We start from the raw sequence: 23731 nt of genomic DNA, 5'->3' as shown, positions 1-23731 counted from the left end.
TGGAAACGGGACAAAAGAAAGCAATAAATTCTCTTCCTTACCACTTCATATATGGAATAGCAATGGATCTTTTATATTTTATTTCAAGGTCAGTGGAGAGAAATTGTATGACTGGGGTTTACGAGGATACATTGTCGTAGAAGATTTGTGGAAGGAGAACTTTCAAAAGGTGAGAAAGATCTTTTTCATTATCTTCCTTTCAGTTTAAATGTGTGGTTTCTCTCAGGTTTTATAAAATTCTTGATAACCCTGTTGCTTGCTCCTGCTTTTTGTGTTTGTATTTCCTTATGCTTGTGGCTCAGATTCTCGGGTGGCCTTTATTGGAGGAGAAATAGGACTTCTATGCATTTGATTGTTTTTAGCAGGGCTGAATATTGTTATGCCCAAGGTCCCAATCCCCAGAACTGAGAGAACAAGACATCCACAGCAATGCAAACGCAAAAAGGGAATTTATTGCTAGCTCGAGCCAGGGCCAAGTTTCATCCAACGCAGTGGAGTGGAACAAGGGCCCTGGGCCCTGAATTACAGCAGTATTTATAGGGTTAAGACAAAGACAGGGAATTGGCAGGGGCGGATTGGTTGCAAGGGTTCCTTAGCATCTACTAATTGGCTAGATTTTCGCGTGCGCGCACGCGCGCGCGTGGGCTTTCTCAGGGGGTTTTCATCCTTGTCCTGATAAGCCTGAACCAGGCTACAGGGAGTACACTGATTGGTCGAGTCCTGGCGCCAGCGGAGGATGGTCTCAGCTCCTCCTTGGCAATAACTCAGCCCCTCTGTAAAGGAGACTTAGGCCTACCTTGGCCCCCTGAAGCCTGTCATGCCGCCTGTTTGGTCCTAACAAATAGAAGTGGGGATCATAGAATGCATTCCACTTCAGTCTTAGACCATAATTTCTGCTCTGTTGTATTTACAGGTTGTTCAGAGTGTTGCATATTATCTGAAAGTTTTATCAAAACTAGAATAGATGGAAACAGGGTATGTTCCCAGCAGAAGACAAATAGCCGAGACTCCTCCTCTTGCTATTTCACTCATCATAGGCTCCATTCTTTGCTTTATCAGTACTGTATCTGTTCATTCCATAGCCTCTGGGCCCTGTTAAGGGCATATAGGGGCCCAGCCACCAGTTACAGGCCACTCTACTGACTCGTAGGCGAGCATCAGAGGGGAAGAGGTTGTGGAATTATAAAGACATGCCATTTTTGGTCTCTTCTCACAGCCACTTAGCTGATAAGTGTTGCCCATGTTTGCTGGAACATTCTCTCTCTTCTGATAAGGAAAAGTAAGTGTAGAACAAGGCATCATGTCTTCTGTGAGCACTCAGAGGCACAGCTCAATGAAGAAGAATTAGGGTTCTTATTATTAACATACCTGATCATAGAACACTTGATTCTGGTCATCTCAAATCAAAGTACTCTTTTAAAAAAATATAAATATCTGTCTCAAAATTAAAGCCCAGGATTTCGAACTGGAACTTGAAAGTAACATTGTAGAATAAATTATAAGCCCTTCTCATTAGTTACATAAATAGTCTTCCAGTGAAATTGTAAGACTGGGTTTTGTACTGGTGATTTCTAAAGGAATTAACCTCTATTGAGCCTGTTTAAAACCAGCTAGCTCTTGAGTAGGAAGTTGTATATTAATATCAAGTGCCCTTTGGCAATCCATTTTAAAGAATAAACACTCATAGTTTTATTTTCATTTCTCTGACATTTTCTTTGGAAGCTCTCTTTCCTGTTTAAAAAATTCCTTAAGTCCACACTGAGTTTAATATGAGAAAGGAAGTAGACTGTCAGGAAAGCTATACACACACAGCCTTAGAAAGAAATGCGGAAAATGAAACCACCTCAGTTCTGCGTGCTCGCTGTGATGTCAGTACGGAATTGATGCACACAAAAGCCATGGTGTGGGAGTGTCCCCTGGGAATCTGAGCATTCACTGTGGTGTCAGGTAGACACGTGCTCACCAACTGGACTGTGGTTGGAATGCAGGCTGAACAGGCCAGCACTTTATGGCTGTTTGAAAACGTTGGATATGGGGAGTGAGGTAGTAAAGATGCCTAATTAGCCTGAGGTTGGTCTGTATATCCTCTCTGGTCTCCTGTCTGTGCCCTTGCCCTCTTGAACATCACTGAGAGTTCCACTCATTTACTCTCAAAGCACAATTCTCCTGAAAGCTATCTGTAATAAAGTAATAAAATAGAGATAAAATAAAATAAAGAAAGTAATAAAATGGATATTGACAACTTAAACATTTAGCACAAGTTCTAAGTGAAAAATATCAGAAGGCCTTATTAATTCAAGATTTGATGTACTTAGATTTGGGGAATTATTTGATAGTGAAATGCTTTTGTTTTTTATTGATTTCCCTGCCCCCCCTTGTTGGACTTTGTGGGTTTCAGTGTTTTTTGTTTGTTTTTCTTTACTAATGAGAGTAAAAATTTAAGCTACCCTGGAACAGGAATCTTTTGGAGCTCAGGAACTCTTTGAAGGGGATGGAGGAGATTTTTGTTTCTTAGCATGTTTAGAAATTGATTTTCAAGTCAGGCTTTAATTACCAGTCTCAAATTCAGCACAGTCTGATTTGTGATTGTTTGAACTACAATCATGTAACAGATATAAATCCTTTAGGTTGTAAATAGTCAAAAGAAACTTGTGGCCATTGTGTTTAAAATGGGGCCCTGAAATTTTAAGTGGTATGAATGATGGTTCAGTTCTTAATTATTTCCCATGGAGCTGTATTGCTCTCAAAAACCCTAAGGAAATCTGTGGCATTTTTTGGTCCGCCACATCCCTTTTCCCTTTCAGGAATTAATTCTAAATGTTTGCAGTGAGTCTTCTACCAATGAAATTTGAATGAGGTGATCTTTCAGTTCTGTGATTGGTTGGTGAAGAGGAATTAATCTGCTTCAGCTAAAATGAATTCTTTGCTTTGGCAGAACTGTGAAGCAAAGATGGGTGTGTCCAGAAATATTGTCGTCATAGTGGGTCAGGGTTTTTTCCTTTTTTTGAGATAAAAGAATATATAAAATAAATGTACAATAACTGTATATGTATATTTACAGTTTAAAATCCAACAATATAATGACCATTCATATACCAACCAACCATCCATCTTTAAAAATAGGAAATTACCGATGTCTTTCAACTTCTTCCTATGCCCCTCTTTCTACCCAGAGAGAATCACTATCCAGAATTTTGAAGTTTTTATTCCTTTGTTCTTCTTTAAACTTTTCTTGTAGTTTACCCACATACATATTTATTCTAAAACACTGTAGTTCAGCTTGCTTATTTTTTGCCTTTTAACGTAACTATATCAGATACACATATAAATAAATATATAGTTTATCTAGATGGAGTCTTACTATATGTATTATTTGCAAGTAGTTTTGTTCCCTAAGCATTATGTTTATGGGCTGTGTATGGCCGTAGTTTATTAATTTATACTGCTATAGAGTATTTCTTTGTGGGAAAATCCCATGTTGATGGCTAGTTGGGTGGTTTTCAGTATATTGTTGTTGCACACACAGCTGTGAGCATATTTTTGACATGTGTCATGGTTTATTAAGAGTCTTTCTAGGCTGAGATTCCTAGTTCATAGGGTCTGCACATCAATTTTACTAGATGACAAATTTTCTATTTTTGCCAATCTGGTACCTTTGAAGTAGTTTTTCACTGTGGGGTGTATGTGTGGCTTTGTTTTGTTCCCCAATTTTTGTTTTGAAAAAAAAATTCAGAACTGCAGAACAGTTGCAGGAATAGTATAATGAATATACCCTTCACTTAGATTCACCAGTGACCATTTTGCTACATTTGCTTTGTCTGTCTTTTTACACATGCTTGGGCACTCACACATCTGTATTTTATTTTTCTGAACCGTTTGAGACTTACAGATATGGCGCTTTCTACACATATCTAATTCAGCATGTATTTCCAAAGAATATGGTCATTTACTGATAGAATCACAATACCATTATCATGCTCAGGAAAGTTGCCATTTCTTTATTTACATAGATGTTATCTAATATGCAGTCCATAGTCAGATTTCCTTAGTTGCCCCAATAATGTACTTTCCTTCAACTATTAATAGCTTTATCACCTAAGTATCTATCCCTGCCTCTTTAGTCTTGCCCACTATTATTTCTGATTTAATATTTCTTTTAAGGCTTTTTTCCCCTTCTAAGTCACTTTTAATCTACAGTTTCTCCTTCTATCCTCTTATTTTCCTTACACTGTGTCTGTTGAAAGAACCTGGCATGTTGGACCTGTAGAGTTTCCGGCAGTTTGGGTTTTACTGATTACACACTTAGTTGAAAGTGTTCCTCTTCTCTACATTTCCTGAAGATTGGCTGCTGGGTCCACAGGCTACCTAATCAAGTTTGTGTTAATCCAGTTGGCAAGGCTATAGGTCTTTGCAGGCACCTAAGTTTTTGCTTCTCTTTACCAGTTTGGTATTAGTGGCTGTTGAAGATCAATGTCTAGACTCATGGATTCACTGGGAGTTGGAAAATGGTGATATTCTATTTCTGTCATTTAATTTTCACATGATAGCTAGAGCACTTGAATAAAGAACTCCTTCCCCTCATAAACTAGTTAGTTAGTTATAAGAAAGACAAGATAAATGCTCAGCTTTTTCTCTTGGATTTGTCTGGCTTTCAGAATAATAAATTTGTTCCCTCACATCCTCAGAATGTCTCCAACTAGTTTTTTGTTTTTTTTTAACAATCATTTTGAATTTGTCTTTTTAAACATATTTGGGTTTGAATGCTTTGTAATTCTTATCCTTGTTGGAGTTCAGGTTGCTCATTTTGGCTGGTAGAAGCTGGCTCTGTGTCCTTCTGATGTGATGCAAGAACTCTGCAATAGTTTCCTGGCTGTCTGGCATGTCACAGTGGTCTCAGAATTTCTCTTTGTTGTTTTAGTGTACATTCCTTTGATTACTAATGAGGTTGAACATCTTTTCACATGTTTATTGGTTTCTTCTTGAAATACCTGTTCATGTCTTTTGGCATTTTTAATGTGGGTCATTAGTTCCTCTCTTAATGATTGATGTAAAAGCCTTCATTTTTTCCTAGATACTAATATTGTGGTCACATGTTTGCAGATGTCTTCTCCCGGTTTGAGGCTAGTCTTTTCAGTTTTGGTGTCTTTTGATGATGATCAGGAGTTCTTAATATAGTTGATTCATAGATCACTTCCATTACAGTTTTCACTCATTGACTCTAGGCACTTAATAAAAGCAGGAAACTATTCATTGATTGTTCATTGCTAATCTGAAACCCCTTCAGAATAGTCCCAGCCCAAAGTCTGAGTTTCAGAGATGGAGGCCAGTGGTGGGTGTCAGGCCCCAGGGTCACAGATGGCCCTTTTGGAATTGTCTTCTAAATTAACCAAACACAGCAATGTGTTTCAGTAAAAGTCATGTTTAATTTTCAGTAGGTTTTACAAACTTGTGACAATTAAAATGACTGTTAAAGACCAACAATAACTAAAAGCCAAGAACTTGATACTTCTTTGTAGGGCAGGAAAATATAAAGAAATATAAACCTGTTACTAATGTGAACACTGAGCAGAATTTCTAATGCTGAGCTTTTAATAGTTGTATTCAAGCCTTTGCTAGCTCAGCAGGAAAATAAAAGGGAAACAGTGGCCACCATCCTGAGTAAATCTTGTTTTCTCTTCCTCCATTCAAAATTCCTCAGCTTTCTAAACACACTCAAGTTCAGCTGTAAGTGATATGATTTTAAAATGATCATCTCTGAAATAAGGCAGTCACAGGAGAAATACTGTTTGAGTTCACTTACATGAAGTATCTAAAACAGTCAGATTTATAGAAGCAGAGTAGAATGGTGGTTGCCAGGGCCTGGGGGTGAGGGGAAAATGGGGAGTTGCTATTTAATGGGTATAAAATTTCAGTTATACAAGATGGATAATTCTAGAGATCTGCTGTACAGCATATGCCTATAGTTAGCATTAAAATTTGTCAGGAGAGCAGATCTCATATTAAGTGTTCTTACCACAATAAAATAAAAATAAGGACAATATAGTGGGTTTTCTGTAAAGCTAAATTTGTTCTGAATTTCTGCCCACTCTAGCTTTTGTTATTAAAATGCTAAGAAATAAAGGTACTAGGCAATGAGTTTGCTTTTGTTCTTTAAAAACAATATTACTTAGCAAAATAAAAAGTAAGAAATCCTGAAAGAAACAGCCTCTCGGTATCAGAAAACATAGACGAGGCAGGATGCAGCGTGACCTGGTAGCCAAGAGAGCGGACTCCATAGTGGACACGCCAGGCTCTTCTCCAACTCCCACCCCACCCCCACCTCTTACAATCCTTGAGTGAGTGAAAGTGGCTCAGTTGAGTCTGACTTTTTGCGACCCCATGGACTATAGAGTCCATGGAATTCTCCAGGCCAGAAGACCAGAGTGGGTCTTCTCCAGGGGATCGTCCCAACTGAGGCATCGAACCCAGGTCTCCCGGATTGCAGGCAGACTCTTTACCAGCTGAGCCACTAGGGAACCTTGGGAAATTGCTCTGGTGCTCTGGTAAATGGGGGTTGTTTCGAGGATTCAGTGGGTTTATCCATGTCAGAAGCAGAGAAAATGGACCAACTTTAGACATGGTAGCCATGATAGATGTCATGTGACATCTGCACAGGAGAAGGTAACATCTCCTGATGGAAAATGGAGCCATAGAGCTTATTATACTCATTAGTCAAAAGTCCTTGTATCTGTTTTAGTTTGCTATTTGCTGCCGTAACAAATGACCACAACTTTACTGACTGAGAGGAATGCAAATCTATTTTCTTAGACTCTGTAGGTTAGACGTCCAGTGCTAAATCAAGTTGTCCTTGATTCCTGCATTCCTTTCTGGAGGTTCCAGGGGAGAATCCGCTTCCTGCTCATTCAGGTTGTTGACAGAATTAAGTTTCTTGGCGGTTATAGGATCAAAGTCTACTTTGCTGGCTGTCAGCTGAGGGCAGTTCGCAGCCTCTAGAGGCTGCAGCATTCTGTGTCTCCCAGCCCTCTTCCTCCGTCTCCAAAGCCAGCCTCTGCAGATGAGCCCTGTTCACGTCCTGTTTCTTTGACCCTGTCTTCTGTTCTCTTACACTATAGGAACCCATGTGATTCAACTGGGCCAACCTAGATAATCCAAGATAATCTCCCTATCGTAAAGTCAGCTGCTTTGCCACCTTAACTCCAGCGCCACTGTAATTCTCCTTTGCCATGTACAGTACCGCAGTCACAGGTTCCAGGGTTAGGATGCAAACACCTCTGGGGGGGCCATTATTCTGCCTACCGCATCCAGTGAACTGGAATTCCATTGGGGTTTTGACAGGTCATTTTTCCTTACCTTTTATTTCCTCATTGAAAAAGTTAAGTGACCTACCACATAGGATATGTGACATTTATGGAGTACTTGCTGGGAGCTTGGCCCTGGGTGCTAACCTCTTTGCTCAGGAAGAGTCTGTGAACCAGGTTCTATTATTTGTTGTTCAGTCGCTCAGTCATGTCCGACTCTTTGTGACCCAGTGGACTACAGCATGTCAGGCTTCCCTGTCCTTCACCATCTTCCAGAGTTTGCTCAAACTCATGTCCATTGAAATGGTGATGCCATCCAACCATCTCATCCTGTGTCATCTTCTCCTTTTGCCTTCAATCTTTCCCAGCATCAGGATCTTTTCCATTGAGTCAGCTCTGCATCAGGTAGCCAACGTATTGGAGCTTCAGCTTCAGCATCCATCCTTGCAATGGATGTTCAGGATTGATTTCCTTTAGGATTGACTGGTTTGATCATCTTGCTGGCCAAGGGACTCTCAAGAGTCTTCTCCAACACCACGGTTCAAAAGCATCAATTCTTTGGCACTCAGCGTTCTTGATGGTCGTCCAACTCTCATATCCATACATGATTTCTGGAAAAACCATAACTTTGATTATATGGACCTTTGTTAGCAAAGTCATGTCTCTGCTTTTAATATGCTGTCTAGGTTTGTCATAGCTTTTCTTCCAAGAAGCAAGCATCTTTTAATTTCATGGCTGCAGTCACTCTCTGCAGTGATTTTGGAGCCCAAGAAAATAAAGTCTGCCACTGTTTCCATTTTTTCCCCATCTGTTGGCCATGAAGTGATGAAAGGTTGTTGTTGAATTATGACGCCAGGATTTTTGGCCCCCGGAGGAGAAGAATTTAATCCGGGGCCAGAGACGAGGCTTGATCGCTCAGAGCTTTTGTGTAACGAAGTTTTATTAAAGTATAAAGGAGATAGAGAAAGCTTCTGACATAGGCATCAGAAGAGGGCAGAAAGAGTACCCCCTGCTAGTCTTTAGCTGGTTGTTATATAGTCACCAGCAGTCTGTTAATGAAAGAAAGGAATATCTCAAAACTTAGAATGGCACCAGGCCCCTCACCCATAGGATGTATTTTGGGATAATCTTGGCTGTAAGTGGTTCATCTTGGGCCATAAAAGGATTAACTTGCATCTTGAAGAAGGGCAGAGCACCGTACAAATAGTGCATACAAAATCACATAGATTAGAGGAAGGAGTATAACATACTGGTTTATCAAGTAGGTTCTGAGCCCAAAAGGCAGAACCGACTTGAAGACAGAGTTTGGGGTAAATGCATAGTACATTAGCATAGCTTAAGAAAAACATTTTTATAAGAAAAAGGCAATGGTTAACTTCAAGTGAAACCAAGTGTCATTATGGCAACACAGAATTTTAAGAGAAACCTTTTAAATTTGTATAGAGAAGGACAAAAAAAAAATCACTAGTTTGTTTTTTTTCTGCTGCTTAAGGGAGATAAAAATGTCTGACACTTGCAGGCTATTTCCTCTATTTGGAGACCCCTGGCCTTTCTGCTTATTACCCTCTCATTCCCCCCCTTTTTTTAGGAGAATTATGTTGCCTAGGGAAAAGGGGCATCGTTTTCATTCCATAACTGCTTCTGAGCTAAGAAGGGGCGTTGTCCCTAAATTGACGAGGCAACATATTCTCCTAATCTTCATATTGAGGATATCTGATCCAGGGGCCCCAAATAGTTGGAGGTGTTATGCACCGAGCCTGTATCTCCAAACCGACCGAGAGAGCAAGTCCACCACAGTAATGCAAAGGCAAGAAGGGAGTTTATTTCTAGCGCGCTAGGGCCCAAGTCTCATCCAGCACAGTGGAATCCAACAAGAGCCCCGAACAAAGGAGTATGGCGGCTTATATACAGGCAGTTCTTTGTCTCAGTTACAGGAGTAGCTGGCGTTACCTGATTGGCCAGGCAGGATGAGTGCATGTCCTGCCTCTTTCTGGTTGGTGTGTGCGGGAAGTCTTCCTAATTTGGTCAAGGAATGTTCTGTTAAGGAAACATGACTCAGGTCCTAGAGCCCATCGTTTGGTCCCTAACAGGAGGCAGCTGCAGCGGTAGCAGGAGTTTGAGCAACCATTTGTGACTTGAAAGCTTTCATGCGGCTAGAAACAAATCCAGTTATACAGTTGCAGATGTAGGGAGCAAACAGTAAAAACAAAACAATCAGAATTATTGTAATTAAGATAGTTGTCGACCATGGGGAACTAGTTAACATCTCTCAAAGTGAGGCAATTGAGGCTTCAGGAGTATCCATGGCCTCAATTATCTGGTTCATGTGTTTAGTAAAATGAGTAACATTTGTGTTTATATCAGGTATATATGTACAGCATTGGGTATGAATAATAGCACACATTCTTCCTTGTGCAGCTGTCAGAATATCTAAAGCCAATCTGTTCTGTAAAACTACCTTTTTAATTTGTGTTTGTTCAGCATTAAGAGCTGAAATAGCCTTTTGAGAATCTTGTAATGTCTGTTGAGTAAAATTAGTCAAAGCATCCATTTGTAGCATAACATCTGTAGTTCCCAAAGAGGGAACAAAGACTGCAGCCAAATAATTATACCAGTGAAATACAGACCTTGCCCACCGAGTTTTAAGGTGGGGTAAATTAAGCAGGCTTTTTTGGGAGCTCTGAAAATATAAAGCCAGGAGTAAAGGCTAGACCCAGGGTGCATCTCCCTATCCAACCAGGGGGAAGCCATGCCCATATGTAAGAGCCACATATCCAATAAGTCCCGTTTGGAGTAAGCCAGCGTGACTGAGATATCCAGTCCCAATTAGTGCCTGGCCAGACAGAGAGAACCTGAACTGGGGTTGGAAAACACAGGAATGATTACGTTGTATCTTTCCTGAGGCAAAAATCCCAATTGTTTCCAATCATTGTAATTAAGTTGTTGGCTAACTTTTGGGGATGGCTCTGTTTGTTCCCAGCATATAGGGGCAGTAGATATTAAACGCCCTTTTTCAGCAGTTAGCTGTATAACCTCATCCCATATTTGATAAACGTCAGGTGAAAAACCATTAGATCTAGACCTATTTGCCTTATGTGTAGCAAAATAGTCATTGAACCGAGACAATGTATAATCAAAATTAAAAGTTACATTATGTCTATAGTTAAAGTACAAAGTGCTGCACCAGTCCATTTTAGGGTTGGTAGATGTCATCAGATGAAGGAGAGGCATCGCATGTAATTGTTGTCGAAGGTATTTACACACTTGGAGAAAGTCTTTTCCTTGAAGTGGAGATGTCCACCACGGCAAGCCTTCCACTGATGAAGAGGGGAGTGCTTCACAGACCCAGCAGTTAGACCGATTGTGGAACACAGCATACGAGTGAGCCCAGGACAGGAAGGCATTGTCTTGAGGATCAAACGGCACACTCAGGATATTTGGAGTGAGCAGAAGTAAGCTCACATAGGTTATCAGGCCCATCTGAAAAGTACAAAGTCAGAGCATAGAAAATAAAGACATAAAAAGATGTCACTTAGTTTTGGTCAGGGTGTCACCTCTTAACTCGAGTGTGATGTACCCACGAATCAATTTCTGGCACTTTGACAGCTGTGGGAGAAGAAAGAATAACCTGGTAAGGGCCTTCCCAAAGGGGCTCAAAGGATGGGCCCCCAGATCTCAAAGTTTTTATGAGGACCTCAGTTCCTGGCTCAAATAGAGGCTTGCTTGACTCAGAGGCGGGGTCAGGAGTCGTCTTCCGGAGTTCTGTTAATGCCTGTTGAAAAGCTGAGAGCTGAGTTACATAACTAGTTAATTTTAAGGCTTTAGGGTCTATAACAATGTCTGTGCATAAGAAAGGCCTTTTATAAATACATTTAAAGGGGGACAGTCCCTCCTTTTTGGGGGCAGTTTGAACCCTCATTAAAGCTATGGGTAGGACTTTAATCCAGTTGTCCTGCGTCTCTTGAGTTAATTTGTGCAGATGTCTTTTGATAATGTCATTAGCTTTTTTAACCTTTTCTGAGGATTGGCGTCTCTAGGAACGGTGTAAGTGATATTTTATTCCTAGAGCTTTAGATACCCCCTGAGTTACAGCAGCTTTAAAGGCAGAGCCATTGTCACTCTGAAGGCTCCGTGGCAGCCCAAACCTGGGGATAATTTTATGGATTAAAATCTTTATAACCTCCTTAGCCTGTTTACTATGACAGGGAAAAACCTCAATCCATCCAGTAAAAGTATCTACCCAAACCTGTAAGCAAGAATATCTGTTAGCTTTTGGCATATGAGTAAAATCAATTTCCCAGTCCTCTCCAGGATACTTTCCACTTTTTTGTAATCTAGATTTGGCTAGCTTTTTAGTCTTTGGGTTATTTTTTTGACAAACCTCACACCTTTTGATAATATTTTTTAAAGTTTTTATTACATTTCTACCTTCAAACAAACGAGAAGCCATTTGGTAAGTACTCTCTGCACCCAAATGAAAACCCTGATGTAAACCCTTAAGAATTTTTTATTGAGCATTTTCAGGAATTATTAATCGTCTATCCTTAGACTGTAACCATCTTTTATCAGTAATCTGTGCTCTTCTTTTTTTATATTTTTTAAATTTTTTCTCAGTATATTGTGGTTTTTCCTGTTCCACAGCACCTGGCGTCTGCAGTGAAGGGGTTTCTTAAAGTGCTGCTTTTCTGGGTTGATAGCCAGCCAGCTGATTACCTTCGGCTACTTTACTCCCATCTCTGCTGTGCCCTTTGTAATGCATAACAGCTACTTTTTTAGGACAATATATAGCAGTTAAAAGTCTCTCGATCTCTCTGAAATGCTTAATAGGTTTACCTGTTGCTGTTTTAAACTGTCTTTTTTTTTTTTTCATATTGTAGCCTGAGCATGTAAAGTCAAATAAGCATACTTAGAATCTGTGTAGATATTTACCCGCTGCCCTTTGTTTAACTCTAGAGCTCGGGTCAGAGCCACAAGCTCCGCTAACTGAGCAGTGGTTCCCTGGGGGAGAGATTTTGCTTTTAAAACCTGTTCAGCAGTCACCACGGCATAACCTGCTTTACGCTTTTTATCCTGAACAAAAGAACTGCCATCTGTAAATATTTCCAGGTCAGGATTGTCTAATGGGGTATCTATTAGATTTTCCCGAGCTGTATAGTTTAAAGTTAGGAATTGAGAACAATCGTGATCAGGTGTTTCATTTTCCTTCTTAGGAAGGAAAGTGGCAGCATTTAAATTTCCACAAACTTTAGATTCCACTCACATCATGAGAAGTCAGTACAGTAAGGTTTTGTCCATTAATTATTTTTAAAGCTTCAGGTGCTAATAAACCTGCTGCCCCAATTACTCTTAGGCAGTGGGGCATCCACGTGAAATTACATCTAATTTTCTGCTTAGATAAGCAATAGGTTGCTGGTGAGGCCCTCAGGGTTGTGTCAAAACTCCCAAGGCCATACCTTTTTTTTCGGTGACAAACAAATTAAATTTTGGCCCTGTGAGCAAGCTCAGATGACCATTATATACTGCGGGCAGGAATCCCTCAGAAGAAATGGAGTAGCCATCATGGTCAACAAAAGAGTCCGAAATGCAGTACTTGAATGCAGTCTCAAAAACGACAGAATGATCTCTGTTCGTCTCCAAGGCAAACCATTCAGTATCACAGTTATCCAAGTCTATGCCCCAACCAGTAATGCTGAAGAAGCTGAAGTTGAACAGTTTTATGAAGACCTACAAGACCTTTTAGAACTAACACCCAAAAAAGATGTCCTTTTCATTATAGGGGACTGGAATGCAAAAGTAGGAAGTCAAGTAACACCTGGAGTAACAGGCAAATTTGGCCTTGGAGTAAAGAATGAAGCAGGGCAAAGGCTAATAGAGTTTTGCCAAGAAAACGCACTGGTCATAGCAAACACCCTCTTCCAACAACACAAGAGAAGACTCTACACATGGACATCACCAGATGGTCAACACCGAAATCAGACTGATTATATTCTTTGCAGCCAAAGATGGAGAAGCTCTATACAGTCAACAAAAACAAGACCAGGAGCTGACTGTGGCTCAGATCATGAACTCCTTATTACCAAATTCAGACTGAAATTGAAGGAAGTAGGGAAAACCGTTAGACCATTCAGGTCTGACCTAAATCAAATCCCTTATGATTATACAGTGGAAGTGAGAAATAGATTTAAGGGCCTAGATCTGATAGATAGAGTGCCTGATGAACTATGGAATGAGGTTCATGACATCGTACAGGAGACAGGGATCAAGACCATCCCCATGGAAAAGAAATGCAAAAAAGCAAAATGGCTGTCTGGGGAGGCTTTACAAATAGCTGTGAAAAGGAGAGAGGCAAAAAGCAAAGGAGAAAAGGTAAGATATAAGCATCTGAACGCAAAGTTCCAAAGAATAGCAAGAAGAGATAAGAAAGCCTTCTTCAGCGATCAATGCAAAGAAATAGAGGAAAACAACAGAATGGGAAAGACTAGAGATCTCTTCAAGAAAATTAGAGATACCGAGGGAACATTTCATGCAAAGATGGGCTCGATAAAGGACAGAAATGGTATGGACCTAACAGAAGCAGAAGATATTAAGAAGAGGTGGCAAGAATACATGGAAGAACTGTACAAAAAAGATCTTCATGACCCAGATAATCATGATGACGTGATCACTCATCTAAAGCCAGACATCCTGGAATGTGAAGTCAAGTGGGCCTTAGAAAGCATCACTACGAACAAAGCTAGTGGAGGTGATGGCATTCCAGTTGAGCTGTTTCAAATCCTGAAAGGTGATGCTGTGAAAGCGCTGTACTCAATATGCCAGCAAATTTGGAAAACTCAGCAGTGGCCACAGGACTGGAAAAGGTCAGTTTTCATTCCAATCCCAAAGAAAGGCAATGCCAAAGAATGCTCAAACTACCGCACAGTTGCACTCATCTCACATGCTAGTAAAGTAATGCTCAAAATTCTCCAAGCCAGGCTTCAGCAATACGTGAACCGTGAACTCCCTGATGTTCAAGCTGGTTTTAGAAAAGGCAGAGGAACCAGAGATCAAATTGCCAACATCCGCTGAATCATGGAAAAAGCAAGAGAGTTCCAGAAAAACATCTATTTCTGCTTTATTGACTATGCCAAAGCCTTTGACTGTGTGGATCACAATAAACTGTGGAAAATTCTGAAAGAGATGGGAATACCAGACCACCTGACCTGCCTCTTGAGAAATGTGTATGTAGGTCAGGAAGCAACAGTTAGAACTGGACATGGAACAACAGACTGGTTCCAAATAGGGAAAGGAGTACATCAAGGCTGTATATTGTTACCCTGCTTATTTAACTTCTATGCAGAGTACATCATGAGAAACGTTGGACTGGAAGAAGCACAAGCTGGAATCAAGATTGCCAGGAGAAATATCAATAACCTCAGATATGCAGATGACACCACCCTGATGGCAGAAAGTGAAGAGAAGCTAAAGAGCCTCTTGATGAAAGTGAAAGAGGACTTAAAGCTCAACATTCAGAAAACTAAGATCATGGCATCCGGTCTATCACTTCATGGGAAATAGATGGGGAAACAGTGGAAACAGTGTCAACAGTGTCAGACTTTATTTTGGGGGGCTCCAAAATCACCGCAGATGGTGACTGCAGCCATGAAATTAAAAGACGCTTACTCCTTGGAAGAAAAGTTATGACCAACCTAGATAGCATATTCAAAAGCAGAGACATTACTTTGCCGATTAAGGTCCGTCTAGTCAAGTCTATGGTTTTTCCTGTGGTCATGTATGGATGTGAGAGTTGGACTGTGAAGAAGGCTGAGCGCTGAATAATTGATGCTTTTGAACTGTGGTGTTGGAGAAGACTCTTGAGAGTCCCTTGGACTGTAAGGAGATCCAACTAGTCCATTCTGAAGGAGATCAACCCTGGGATTTCTTTGGAAGGAATGATGCTAAAGCTGAAACTCCAGTACTTTGGCCACCTCATGCGAAGAGTTGACTCATTGGAAAAGACTCTGATGCTGGGAGGGATTGGGGGCAGTAGGAGAAAGTGACGACCGAGGATGAGATGGCTGGATGGCATCACGGAGTCGATGGACAGGAGTCTGAGTGAACTCCGGGAGATGGTGATGGACAGGGAGTCCTGGCGTGCTGCGATTCATGGGGTCGCAAAGAGTCGGACACGACTGAGCGACTGAACTGAAAAGCCTTTTGAGTTTCTGGTGACCAAACCAGTTTGTCAGTTTGGGCCTCTGAGTTTCAGCTATAAGTTTATATAAAGGCCGGGCAAGTTCCCCATAACCCGGAATCCAAATGCGACAGTAACCTGTGATTCCCAAAAATCCTCTCAATTGTGTTAAAGTCATAGGTAGGGGATGATTTAGTATAGGCTTAGTTTTCTCAGGGCCTATAGCCCTAGTCCCTTTTGATATGATTAGGCCCAGATTGTTGACAAAGCTGAGCCTTTTCTCTTGATGCCTTGTAACCACAGCCTGCCAGAAAGTTTTAGAAATCTTCTGAGGCTCCCGAACAAGCTTCTTCTGTCTCAGCACAGAGCAAAATATCATCTACATATTGTAACACCACCGCTTCAGAGCTATTAAAGTTTTGGAGATCCCGGGACAAACTTTGTCCAAATAAGTGAGGACTGTCACGAAATCCCTGGGGCAAAACTGTCCAGGTTAACTGAGAAGCTGGCTGCGTAGGGTCTTCAAAGGCAAATAGAAATTGACTTTTCTCTGCCAAAGGCACTGAATAGAAGGCATCTTTTAAATCAATTACTGAGAAATATTTGGCTCCTTCAGGAATTTTAGACAATAGAGTATAAGGATTAGGCACCACGGGGTGTAAAGGAACTACAGCCTCATTTATTATATGTAAATCTTGAACTAGTCTCTATTTACCATTTGATTTTTTTATATCCAAAATAGGAGTGTTGCAAGGACTGTTACAGGGAATTAATAGTCCCTGTTCCTTTAAATTTTCAATGATGGGTTTTAACCCTTCTTTAACCTCAGGTTTTAGAGGATACTGCTTCTTCTGTGGAAATAAGTGTGGGTCTTTGAGCTTGACAACTACAGGAATAGCATTTTGCGCTCGACCCACAGATTTTTTATCAGCCCGTACTCTAGGATTTACATTTTGTTCAACTAGAGGGAGAGAAAGGGAGGGCTCCATATTCATAAAAACAGAGGCATGGACCTTGCTTTGTATATCCCTCCCCAAAAGGGGTGAGGGAGATTTTGGCACAATCAGAAACTCGTGTGAAAATAGCACAGAATCCCAGTTGCAAGATAAAGAATAACTGAAATAATACCTTTTGGCTTGTCCAGACAGTCCCATTACAGAAGTGAATCGGGAAGAAAGTGGGCCAGGGGCTTCGGTAAGCACAGAGTAAGTTGTCCCAGTATCTAAAAGGAAATCGACGGATTGGCCCCCCACAATTATTAATACCCGGGGTTCCTCAGGTGTAATTAGGACGCGAGCTTGTGTGGGGATCCCCGGGCACCTTCAGTCCTGATTGTCTTGAGAGGCCAACCCTGGAGACCTACGCCTCTGAGGGCAGTCTCTCTTCCAGTGTGGTCCTTTGCAGACTGGACATGGAGCCGGGGGTGGGGGTGGGGGGGTGGGGGGCGGCTTAGATGCCTGAGGGCAATCCCGCTTGAGGTGCCCCTCCTTTCCACAGTAATAGCAAGCCCATCCCTTTTCACCTGGGTCCCTCTGGGCATTTTTCTCAGGCTGCTTAAGACCGTTTTTCATAGCCACTGCGAAGGCTTCCGCCTTTTCCTTTGTCTTTTTTTGCCTTTTTTTCCCCCTCATATTCCCTACCGTAATAGACTGTCTGAGCCAGTTGTAACAGAGTATCTACTGATTTGGTCCATACGCCTGTTTTTGTAGCTTATGGTGGATATCTGGAGCCAACTGAGTGAGAAATCTTATCTTTTAAGATCACTTTTCCTTCTTCACTTTTGGGATCAATCTCAGTGAATCTGTGAAGAGCTTCTCTTAGTCTATCTAGGAATTTACCAGGAGCTTCTTTCTCCTCCTGTTCTATGTCTGCCAATTTGCTATAGTTTAAAGGCTTAGGACACGCCTGCCTGAGTCCTTCAAGAATGCATCTGACAACATGACTCTGATCCCATCTTCCTTTAGCTGTGTTGTAGTCCCAGTCTGGTTCTATAATTGGGACCACCTGATTCCCAGTGGGGAGGGCTGCTATCTCGTCCTCCCTCTTCCCTACTGATTTATTACCAAGCCATTCATCTCCATAAGCAACCGCTTTTCCCAAAACTCGAGTCTTTGAGTTGGGAGTCAGCGTTTGTCCCAAGATATACATCACATCTTTTCAAGTAAGGTCATAAAGCAGAGTAACACCTTTAAAAGCTCTAATACATTTTTTTGGGTCCTCTAAATAGTCTCCCAGATCCTCCTTGATTCTTTGTATTTCTTGATAAGAAAAAGGCTTATTAACGCTCATAGACTGATTATTTCTCCCAGTGGGTGTTTTATAAAGAGGCAACAGCTTGTGTGGCTGTTTCTCAGTCTCTCTGGCTGTTCTGCGCATATGATCCCAGGGATAGACTGGAGAAACCTGTTTTTCTTTTTTTCTTTGTCTCCTGTCCATCTCATCTCTAACTTTGATGGTCTGAGTTTTTACTGAAACCAGAGTAGTCTGAGGTCATACTGGGACAGGAGTTGTTTGGACCTCCACGTAGGCAGTTTGAATCTCAGTTTGGGTTTCCATTGAGACCAAAGCAGTTTGAATCTCAGTTTGGATTTTCACTGAGACCAAAGCAGTTTGAATCTCAGTTTGGGTTTTCACTGAGACCAAAGCAGCCGTTCTAAGGGGGGTTTTCTGGCTTTCAGTTAGCTCAGCTTGGAGCCCCTGGCACGAGGGCAAAGTAGCAGGACAGGAGGGAGCTGAACGTTTCACGCCCAAATCTATACCCTTAGGACATAAGTCTGGCATATTTCGCAGAGAGAAAAAGGGCAACACATATGCTACTTCTACCCATTTCCCTTGTTCCTTACAGAACCGGTCTAATTGTAAAACAGTATTATGCTTAAGAGACCCTCCAACTGGCCACCGTTCGCCGTCCTCCAATGGATACCGTGGCCATGCAGTATCACATAGGAAGACCAGGTGTGTCTTCTTTAAGCCCTGGGGATCAAATCTATCCCAGTTTTTCAGGATACAGTTCAAAGGAGTGAGGCTGGAATTGTTAGCTCCCATCTGGAAGAGAGAAAAAAAGCGACCAGCGCCATTTTTCTACCGGAGGCGTCCCTCCCTGCTCTAGATGGGGGTGTAGACAGACTTTACACCAAAAGCTTTTCCTTTCTGGTCGGACTTAGTCTGTCCCTTACCGACGCAGGCGCCGTCTCAACCCTCCCGGTTCTACCACCGAGATGGGGTGGGGATATACCAGGGGTAGACCTGATAGCATCTCTACCTGACGTCTAGCTCTTCACCTTTAACCTTGTTTGCCTCTGATGCCACCCGGGGTGCAATCAGAGTAACCTTCCAGAATGCCTCCCAATGCTAAGACCGCTGGGGGAAACATTTGTCACCTGAGTGCCTGTGCATGACCCTGAGTATATTCCTGACCACAATAAGACTGATATGAACATAAAGCTGGGATGTTCTTTTCAAGCATCACCACACCAGTATAAGAGCCTCCTCTGGTCCACTAAGAGCCAGCGTTACCAAAGGGAAAAAAAACCCATTGCCTTCCCAATCTGAGTAACCTTTAACCTCTGAGATGTTCTTGGGGCTAAAGCTCCATCTAGCTTCCAAACTTTCGATTCCTAGCGAGGCTAGGCGCTTTCTTGACTACCAATCCAAGTTTGGGACCTAAGCCACAGTACACAATAACAGTATAGATCACAAGTCTCTTGAAAGTCTATGATCCGATAGATTAGGTTAGTACTTCTGATTCCCAAGGAGTTATGAAATGGTCAAAGAGATCGAAAAGTTTGACCGAGAAAGGAGAGTTTGGTCCACACGCTTTGCCCATTTCTGGTCGGTTCCCAAAGGAGACGTTGGGTGTCTCTTGGCCTTGGCAGGTCGGTAGAAACCCCCGACAGGTTTCTGCCATAAGCCGTATGAGATCACCGTGGAACCGCAGAGCAGGGCTCTTCACTTGCTTTGCGCAGGGCATGTCATTTATTCACACAAGCACACCGTACAGTTAGTAGAGCACAGCAGAAAACGTGTTCGCTAAGAGAACAAAGAACTAGAGCTCCAAGCATCCTTACCTTGTCCTGAAGGGTCCCGGACGAGCCCCCAAGATGAAAGGTTGTTGTTGAATTATGACGCCAGGATTTTTGGCCCCCGGAGGAGAAGAATTTAATCCGGGGCCAGAGACGAGGCTTGATCGCTCAGAGCTTTTGTGTAACGAAGTTTTATTAAAGTATAAAGGAGATAGAGAAAGCTTCTGACATAGGCATCAGAAGGGGGCAGAAAGAGTACCCCTCTGCTAGTCTTTAGCTGGTTGTTATATAGTCACCAGCAGTCTGTTAATGAAAGAAAGGAATATCTCAAAACTTAGAATGGCACCAGGCCCCTCACCCATAGGATGTATTTTGGGATAATCTTGGCTGTAAGTGGTTCATCTTGGGCCATAAAAGGATTAACTTGCATCTTGAAGAAGGGCAGAGCACCGTACAAATAGTGCATACAAAATTACATAGATTAGAGGAAGGAGTATAACATACTGGTTTATCAAGTAGGTTCTGAGCCCAAAAGGCAGAACCGACTTAAAGACAGAGTTTGGGGTAAATGCATAGTATATTAGCATAGCTTAAGAAAAACATTTTTATAAGAAAAAGGCAATGGTTAACTTCAAGTGAAACCAAGTGTCATTATGGCAACACAGAATTTTAAGAGAAACCTCCTTTTAAATTTGTATAGAGAAGGACAAAAATATCGCTAGTTTGTTTTTTTCTGCCGCTTAAGGGAGATAAAAATGTCTGACACTTGCAGGCTATTTCCTCTATTTGGAGACCCCTGGCCTTTCTGCCTGTTACCCTCTCAGATGCCATGATCTTAGTTTTCTGAAAATTGAGTTTTAAGCCAACTATTATTATCCCCATGTTATAACTGAGAAAACTGCATTTTGGAGAAGTTAAGTAATTGATCAAAATGATTCAGCTAGTGAAGGGCTCAGACATTTCAGTGGGTTACTATATGTTAAAGGTTTAGCTACAAATACCCCTTTATATGGCAATACATAGAAATAAATATTTTGATTAAGTCCTGTAGCCCTTTGCAGTCTAATATGGCAGACACCAGCTGTGGACTACATGAAGTGTAGCTGATCAGCACTGAGGTGTGCTATAAGGGCAAATTCACACCAAATTTGAAGACATGGTCTAAATTAAAAAGATTGTAAACTATCTCAGGATTTTAACATTGATTGATGTTATATTGATTACATGTTGCAATAATAGTATAATATTTTTTAGATGTGTTGGGTTAAAGTGCATTAATCACTTAAAAAGAACAGTGAAACCCAATATGTATTAAAATTAGATTATAAGGAGAATGGTTGCATTGTAAAATATTTTAAATAAAACCGTCTGGAGATGCAAAAAAAAATTGATTTCTGGCTTGTGCTAAGTCACAAACTGTCTTTTGAAGTCAGAATATTGTTTTTGCTGAAATCATGATTCCTGCCAAGAGAGATCTGATTTGTAATAGCGTGGATGGGCTCACTATTTCATTAGTGAGATATTTGACTGTCATGTTTTATTATACTATAAGTAATATGTAATCAAACAAGAAAAATTTCCTAGCAACAGAGTTGTTTTCTTCAACCAGAAGAATGTTTTTATGTGCTCATTTTTTTAATGTCCAAAAGATTAAAAAGCTTATGAACTTAGCATTTTATATTTTTGAGATCGAGTTGCTGGCAAATACCCATAGTAGAATATATAATATATCACTGAAAGTACTTGGCAAGCATTATGTTAAGGTAATTCAAACCTGAAATACATTTAACTAGGTAGAGAACCACATGATTTTTATGACACACCCAGTTGTTGGACATGGTTATCTTACTTATCTTCAGAAGCTTGTTTTTATCTCTTCATTAATTACATGCCCAAACTTTTTTTAAACACTCATCAGATTTCTAGGTTCTACCTCATTCCATTTGTTTATTCAACAAATGTTTGAATGCTCTGTGCTAAGAGGTCCTAGGGATATTGTGCCCTTGTGAAACATATATTAGTGAAGAATTCAAACATGAATGAAAGAATTCCACAAATCAGGAAGTGCATGGGTGCTATGAATGTGAATAAAGATTCTCATCTGAATAGAAGGGCAAAGGACAGAGGAAAGCCTTGATCTGAAGGACCAATAGCATTTAGCCAGGTAAAAATTGGGAGTGACCAGTCTAGGTCAAAGGATTTATTTTGTAAAGGTCTTATCCCAGGAAGGAGCTTGGCAAGTTGGAAGAGCAACAGCAAGAAGGCCTCTGGTGTGTGCGTGACTGTGTGAGAAAGAGGCTGTGGAGGAATAGAGTAAGACACACAGGCACTGAGTCCTGTAGATTGAGAGCAGCAAGTGGACCTGGGTATTATCTGATGATCCACCAAGCAATCTTGCTTTATTCCCCAGAACTCCATCATCAAGTGGTTGTGGTCTGTAGATACAGTGGTCATATAATTTGTCATCCAAAACGGGATACTCTTAGGAGTGAAAGGGGACACTTATTAATTATACTGAAACAGAGGGTATAAACCAGTATGGATAACTTGAGCAAACCAGAATGTATGATTACTGTGCTTAGAGATAGGTTCTTAGCCCCTGCAGCCAGCCTGACGTTGCCTAGAAGTCATGCTCTGAAATTATAGGGTTAGGCGTTTGTTCCTGCTTTTTCGCTTTCCCCTCCTTCACTCGTGAGTAACTCTGAGAGAAGGCCACTAGGAGAACCTGCACCAAGTCGCCCACAGAATCACAGCCCCATTTTCACCCAAATGCAGCCTAGTGTTTTTCAGATTGCCACTCATGGGAGCTCAGTTCCTTGACGTACATCAGGTCTTATTAATGTGTTTTCAGAATTACAGTCTTAAGAACTTATGGGAAAGAAAGTAAAGTCTTAAACATGTAGCCCATGAATTTTTCCCTCTAGAACCTTTCCTTCATCACTTCTCATGGATGACATGACCTAATTATATGTTCTCAGATGACAGCCAGGCAGGATGGGTGTGGTCTGATTATAACCTCTTTCAGAATAAACATGTTTTGTGATTTGACCCCTACAGTGAACGATATACAGAGTAGAGGACCTATAGGAAGTATTACCATATGTGTAAAACCTTTTTTTTTTTTAATGTTCCAATCATAGTGACTATTCTTTGTTTCTCTAAATTTTACTGCAATTTAGTTGATTTACAATATTGTGATTTATAATATAGTTTCAGGTGTACAGCAAAGTGATTCAGTAACCTTCTTTAACAAGGACAATGACATGAAGTAGTGAAGAAATCTTTTCACTGTTGATTGGATGTTTTATCAAATCAGCTATTGGCCAAATCTGTGTAGTGAGGATTAATGGAGTTTTATTTCCTCCTCTCCTCTGGGCCCGAGTCAGTTTCTACAACAGAGCCCTCAGGGAGCCCTAGTAATACCTTTAGTTTATGGAGACATGGGTCACTTTGCATCAGATAATATTCAAATAGTGAAGATGTGTACTTTGAAACAGTGTACTATTTCTTTAGAAGTTTTACTATTTCTTTTCAAACTGCATTAATATTCTTACTTTCTGTTTTACAAGTCAGGAAATGTGAAGAACTCACCTGGAAATAAGTAGAATACTCCATGCTCTTTCCATTTTAATCAGGTAAAGAACAAAAAAACTTTGTGGTTATTTCTAGCATTATTAGCACCAATTGAAATGACTTGTCTTTAATTAATTAGTTATAGCCATTTAAACTTTGTGTGGTGGAAACATAAGGGCCAGGATGATATTTTCATTTCATCTTTAATTTCTAGGCTTAAGTGCTATGACTTCTTTAATTGTGTTTGTTCCTGAGAAGTACCTGGGTTTTTTAGACAAGCTAGAACTCGACAGTTGTGATTTGTCTACAAACCTATTTCAGACAATCATTTCTTAAGCTTATTTTTTTTCAGACAGCATTTCACTATAGTCAGCACACTTGTATTGACCTAATAATCATTCAATAAACATTTGCTGAATGCATGACTTTGGTAGAGACGCTCGAGATTATATAGAATAAGTGACATAGGGAATTCACAGGTGTAATTTTCTTTCCTTAAAGATTGAGTAACTGGAGGCTGGGCTTCCCAGGTGGTTCAGTGGTAAAGAATACACCTGCCAATGCAGACGATGCAGGAGATGTGGGCTGGGAAGATCCCCTGGAGGAGGAAATGGCCGCCCACTCCAGTACTCTTCCCTGGAAATCCCATGGACAGAGGAGCCTATGGG

At 41.0% G+C, this 23731-nt stretch overlaps 1 protein-coding gene and 1 pseudogene across 6 annotated transcripts in view; one reads left to right on the top strand and one right to left on the bottom strand.

The window, feature by feature from the left end:
* APOO (apolipoprotein O) overlaps nucleotides 1–23731 on the top strand; it is a 66998-nt gene that overhangs the window by 40330 nt on the left and 2937 nt on the right. For 5 of the 6 annotated variants that reach the window (XR_006058285.2, XR_009598881.1, XM_004021968.6 and 2 more), the window contains exons 7-8: nucleotides 89–169; nucleotides 23060–23125. Coding sequence is in view for 4 of the 6 variants with exons in the window: in XM_004021968.6 (XP_004022017.1) it covers nucleotides 89–169; nucleotides 23060–23095 (117 nt within the window). In the remaining 2 variants the exon portion in view is untranslated. Of the gene's footprint in view, nucleotides 1–88; nucleotides 23126–23731 lie in introns of those variants that run through there. The other variant, XM_060408121.1, reaches the window with a different exon arrangement.
* Nucleotides 9099–15526, bottom strand: LOC132658821 (endogenous retrovirus group PABLB member 1 Env polyprotein-like; annotated as a pseudogene).

This window comes from Ovis aries, chromosome X (genome assembly GCF_016772045.2).
Source record: "Ovis aries strain OAR_USU_Benz2616 breed Rambouillet chromosome X, ARS-UI_Ramb_v3.0, whole genome shotgun sequence".
Classification (NCBI taxonomy): Eukaryota; Metazoa; Chordata; class Mammalia; order Artiodactyla; family Bovidae; genus Ovis; species Ovis aries.
This window is presented reverse-complemented; position numbering and strand designations above follow the sequence as displayed.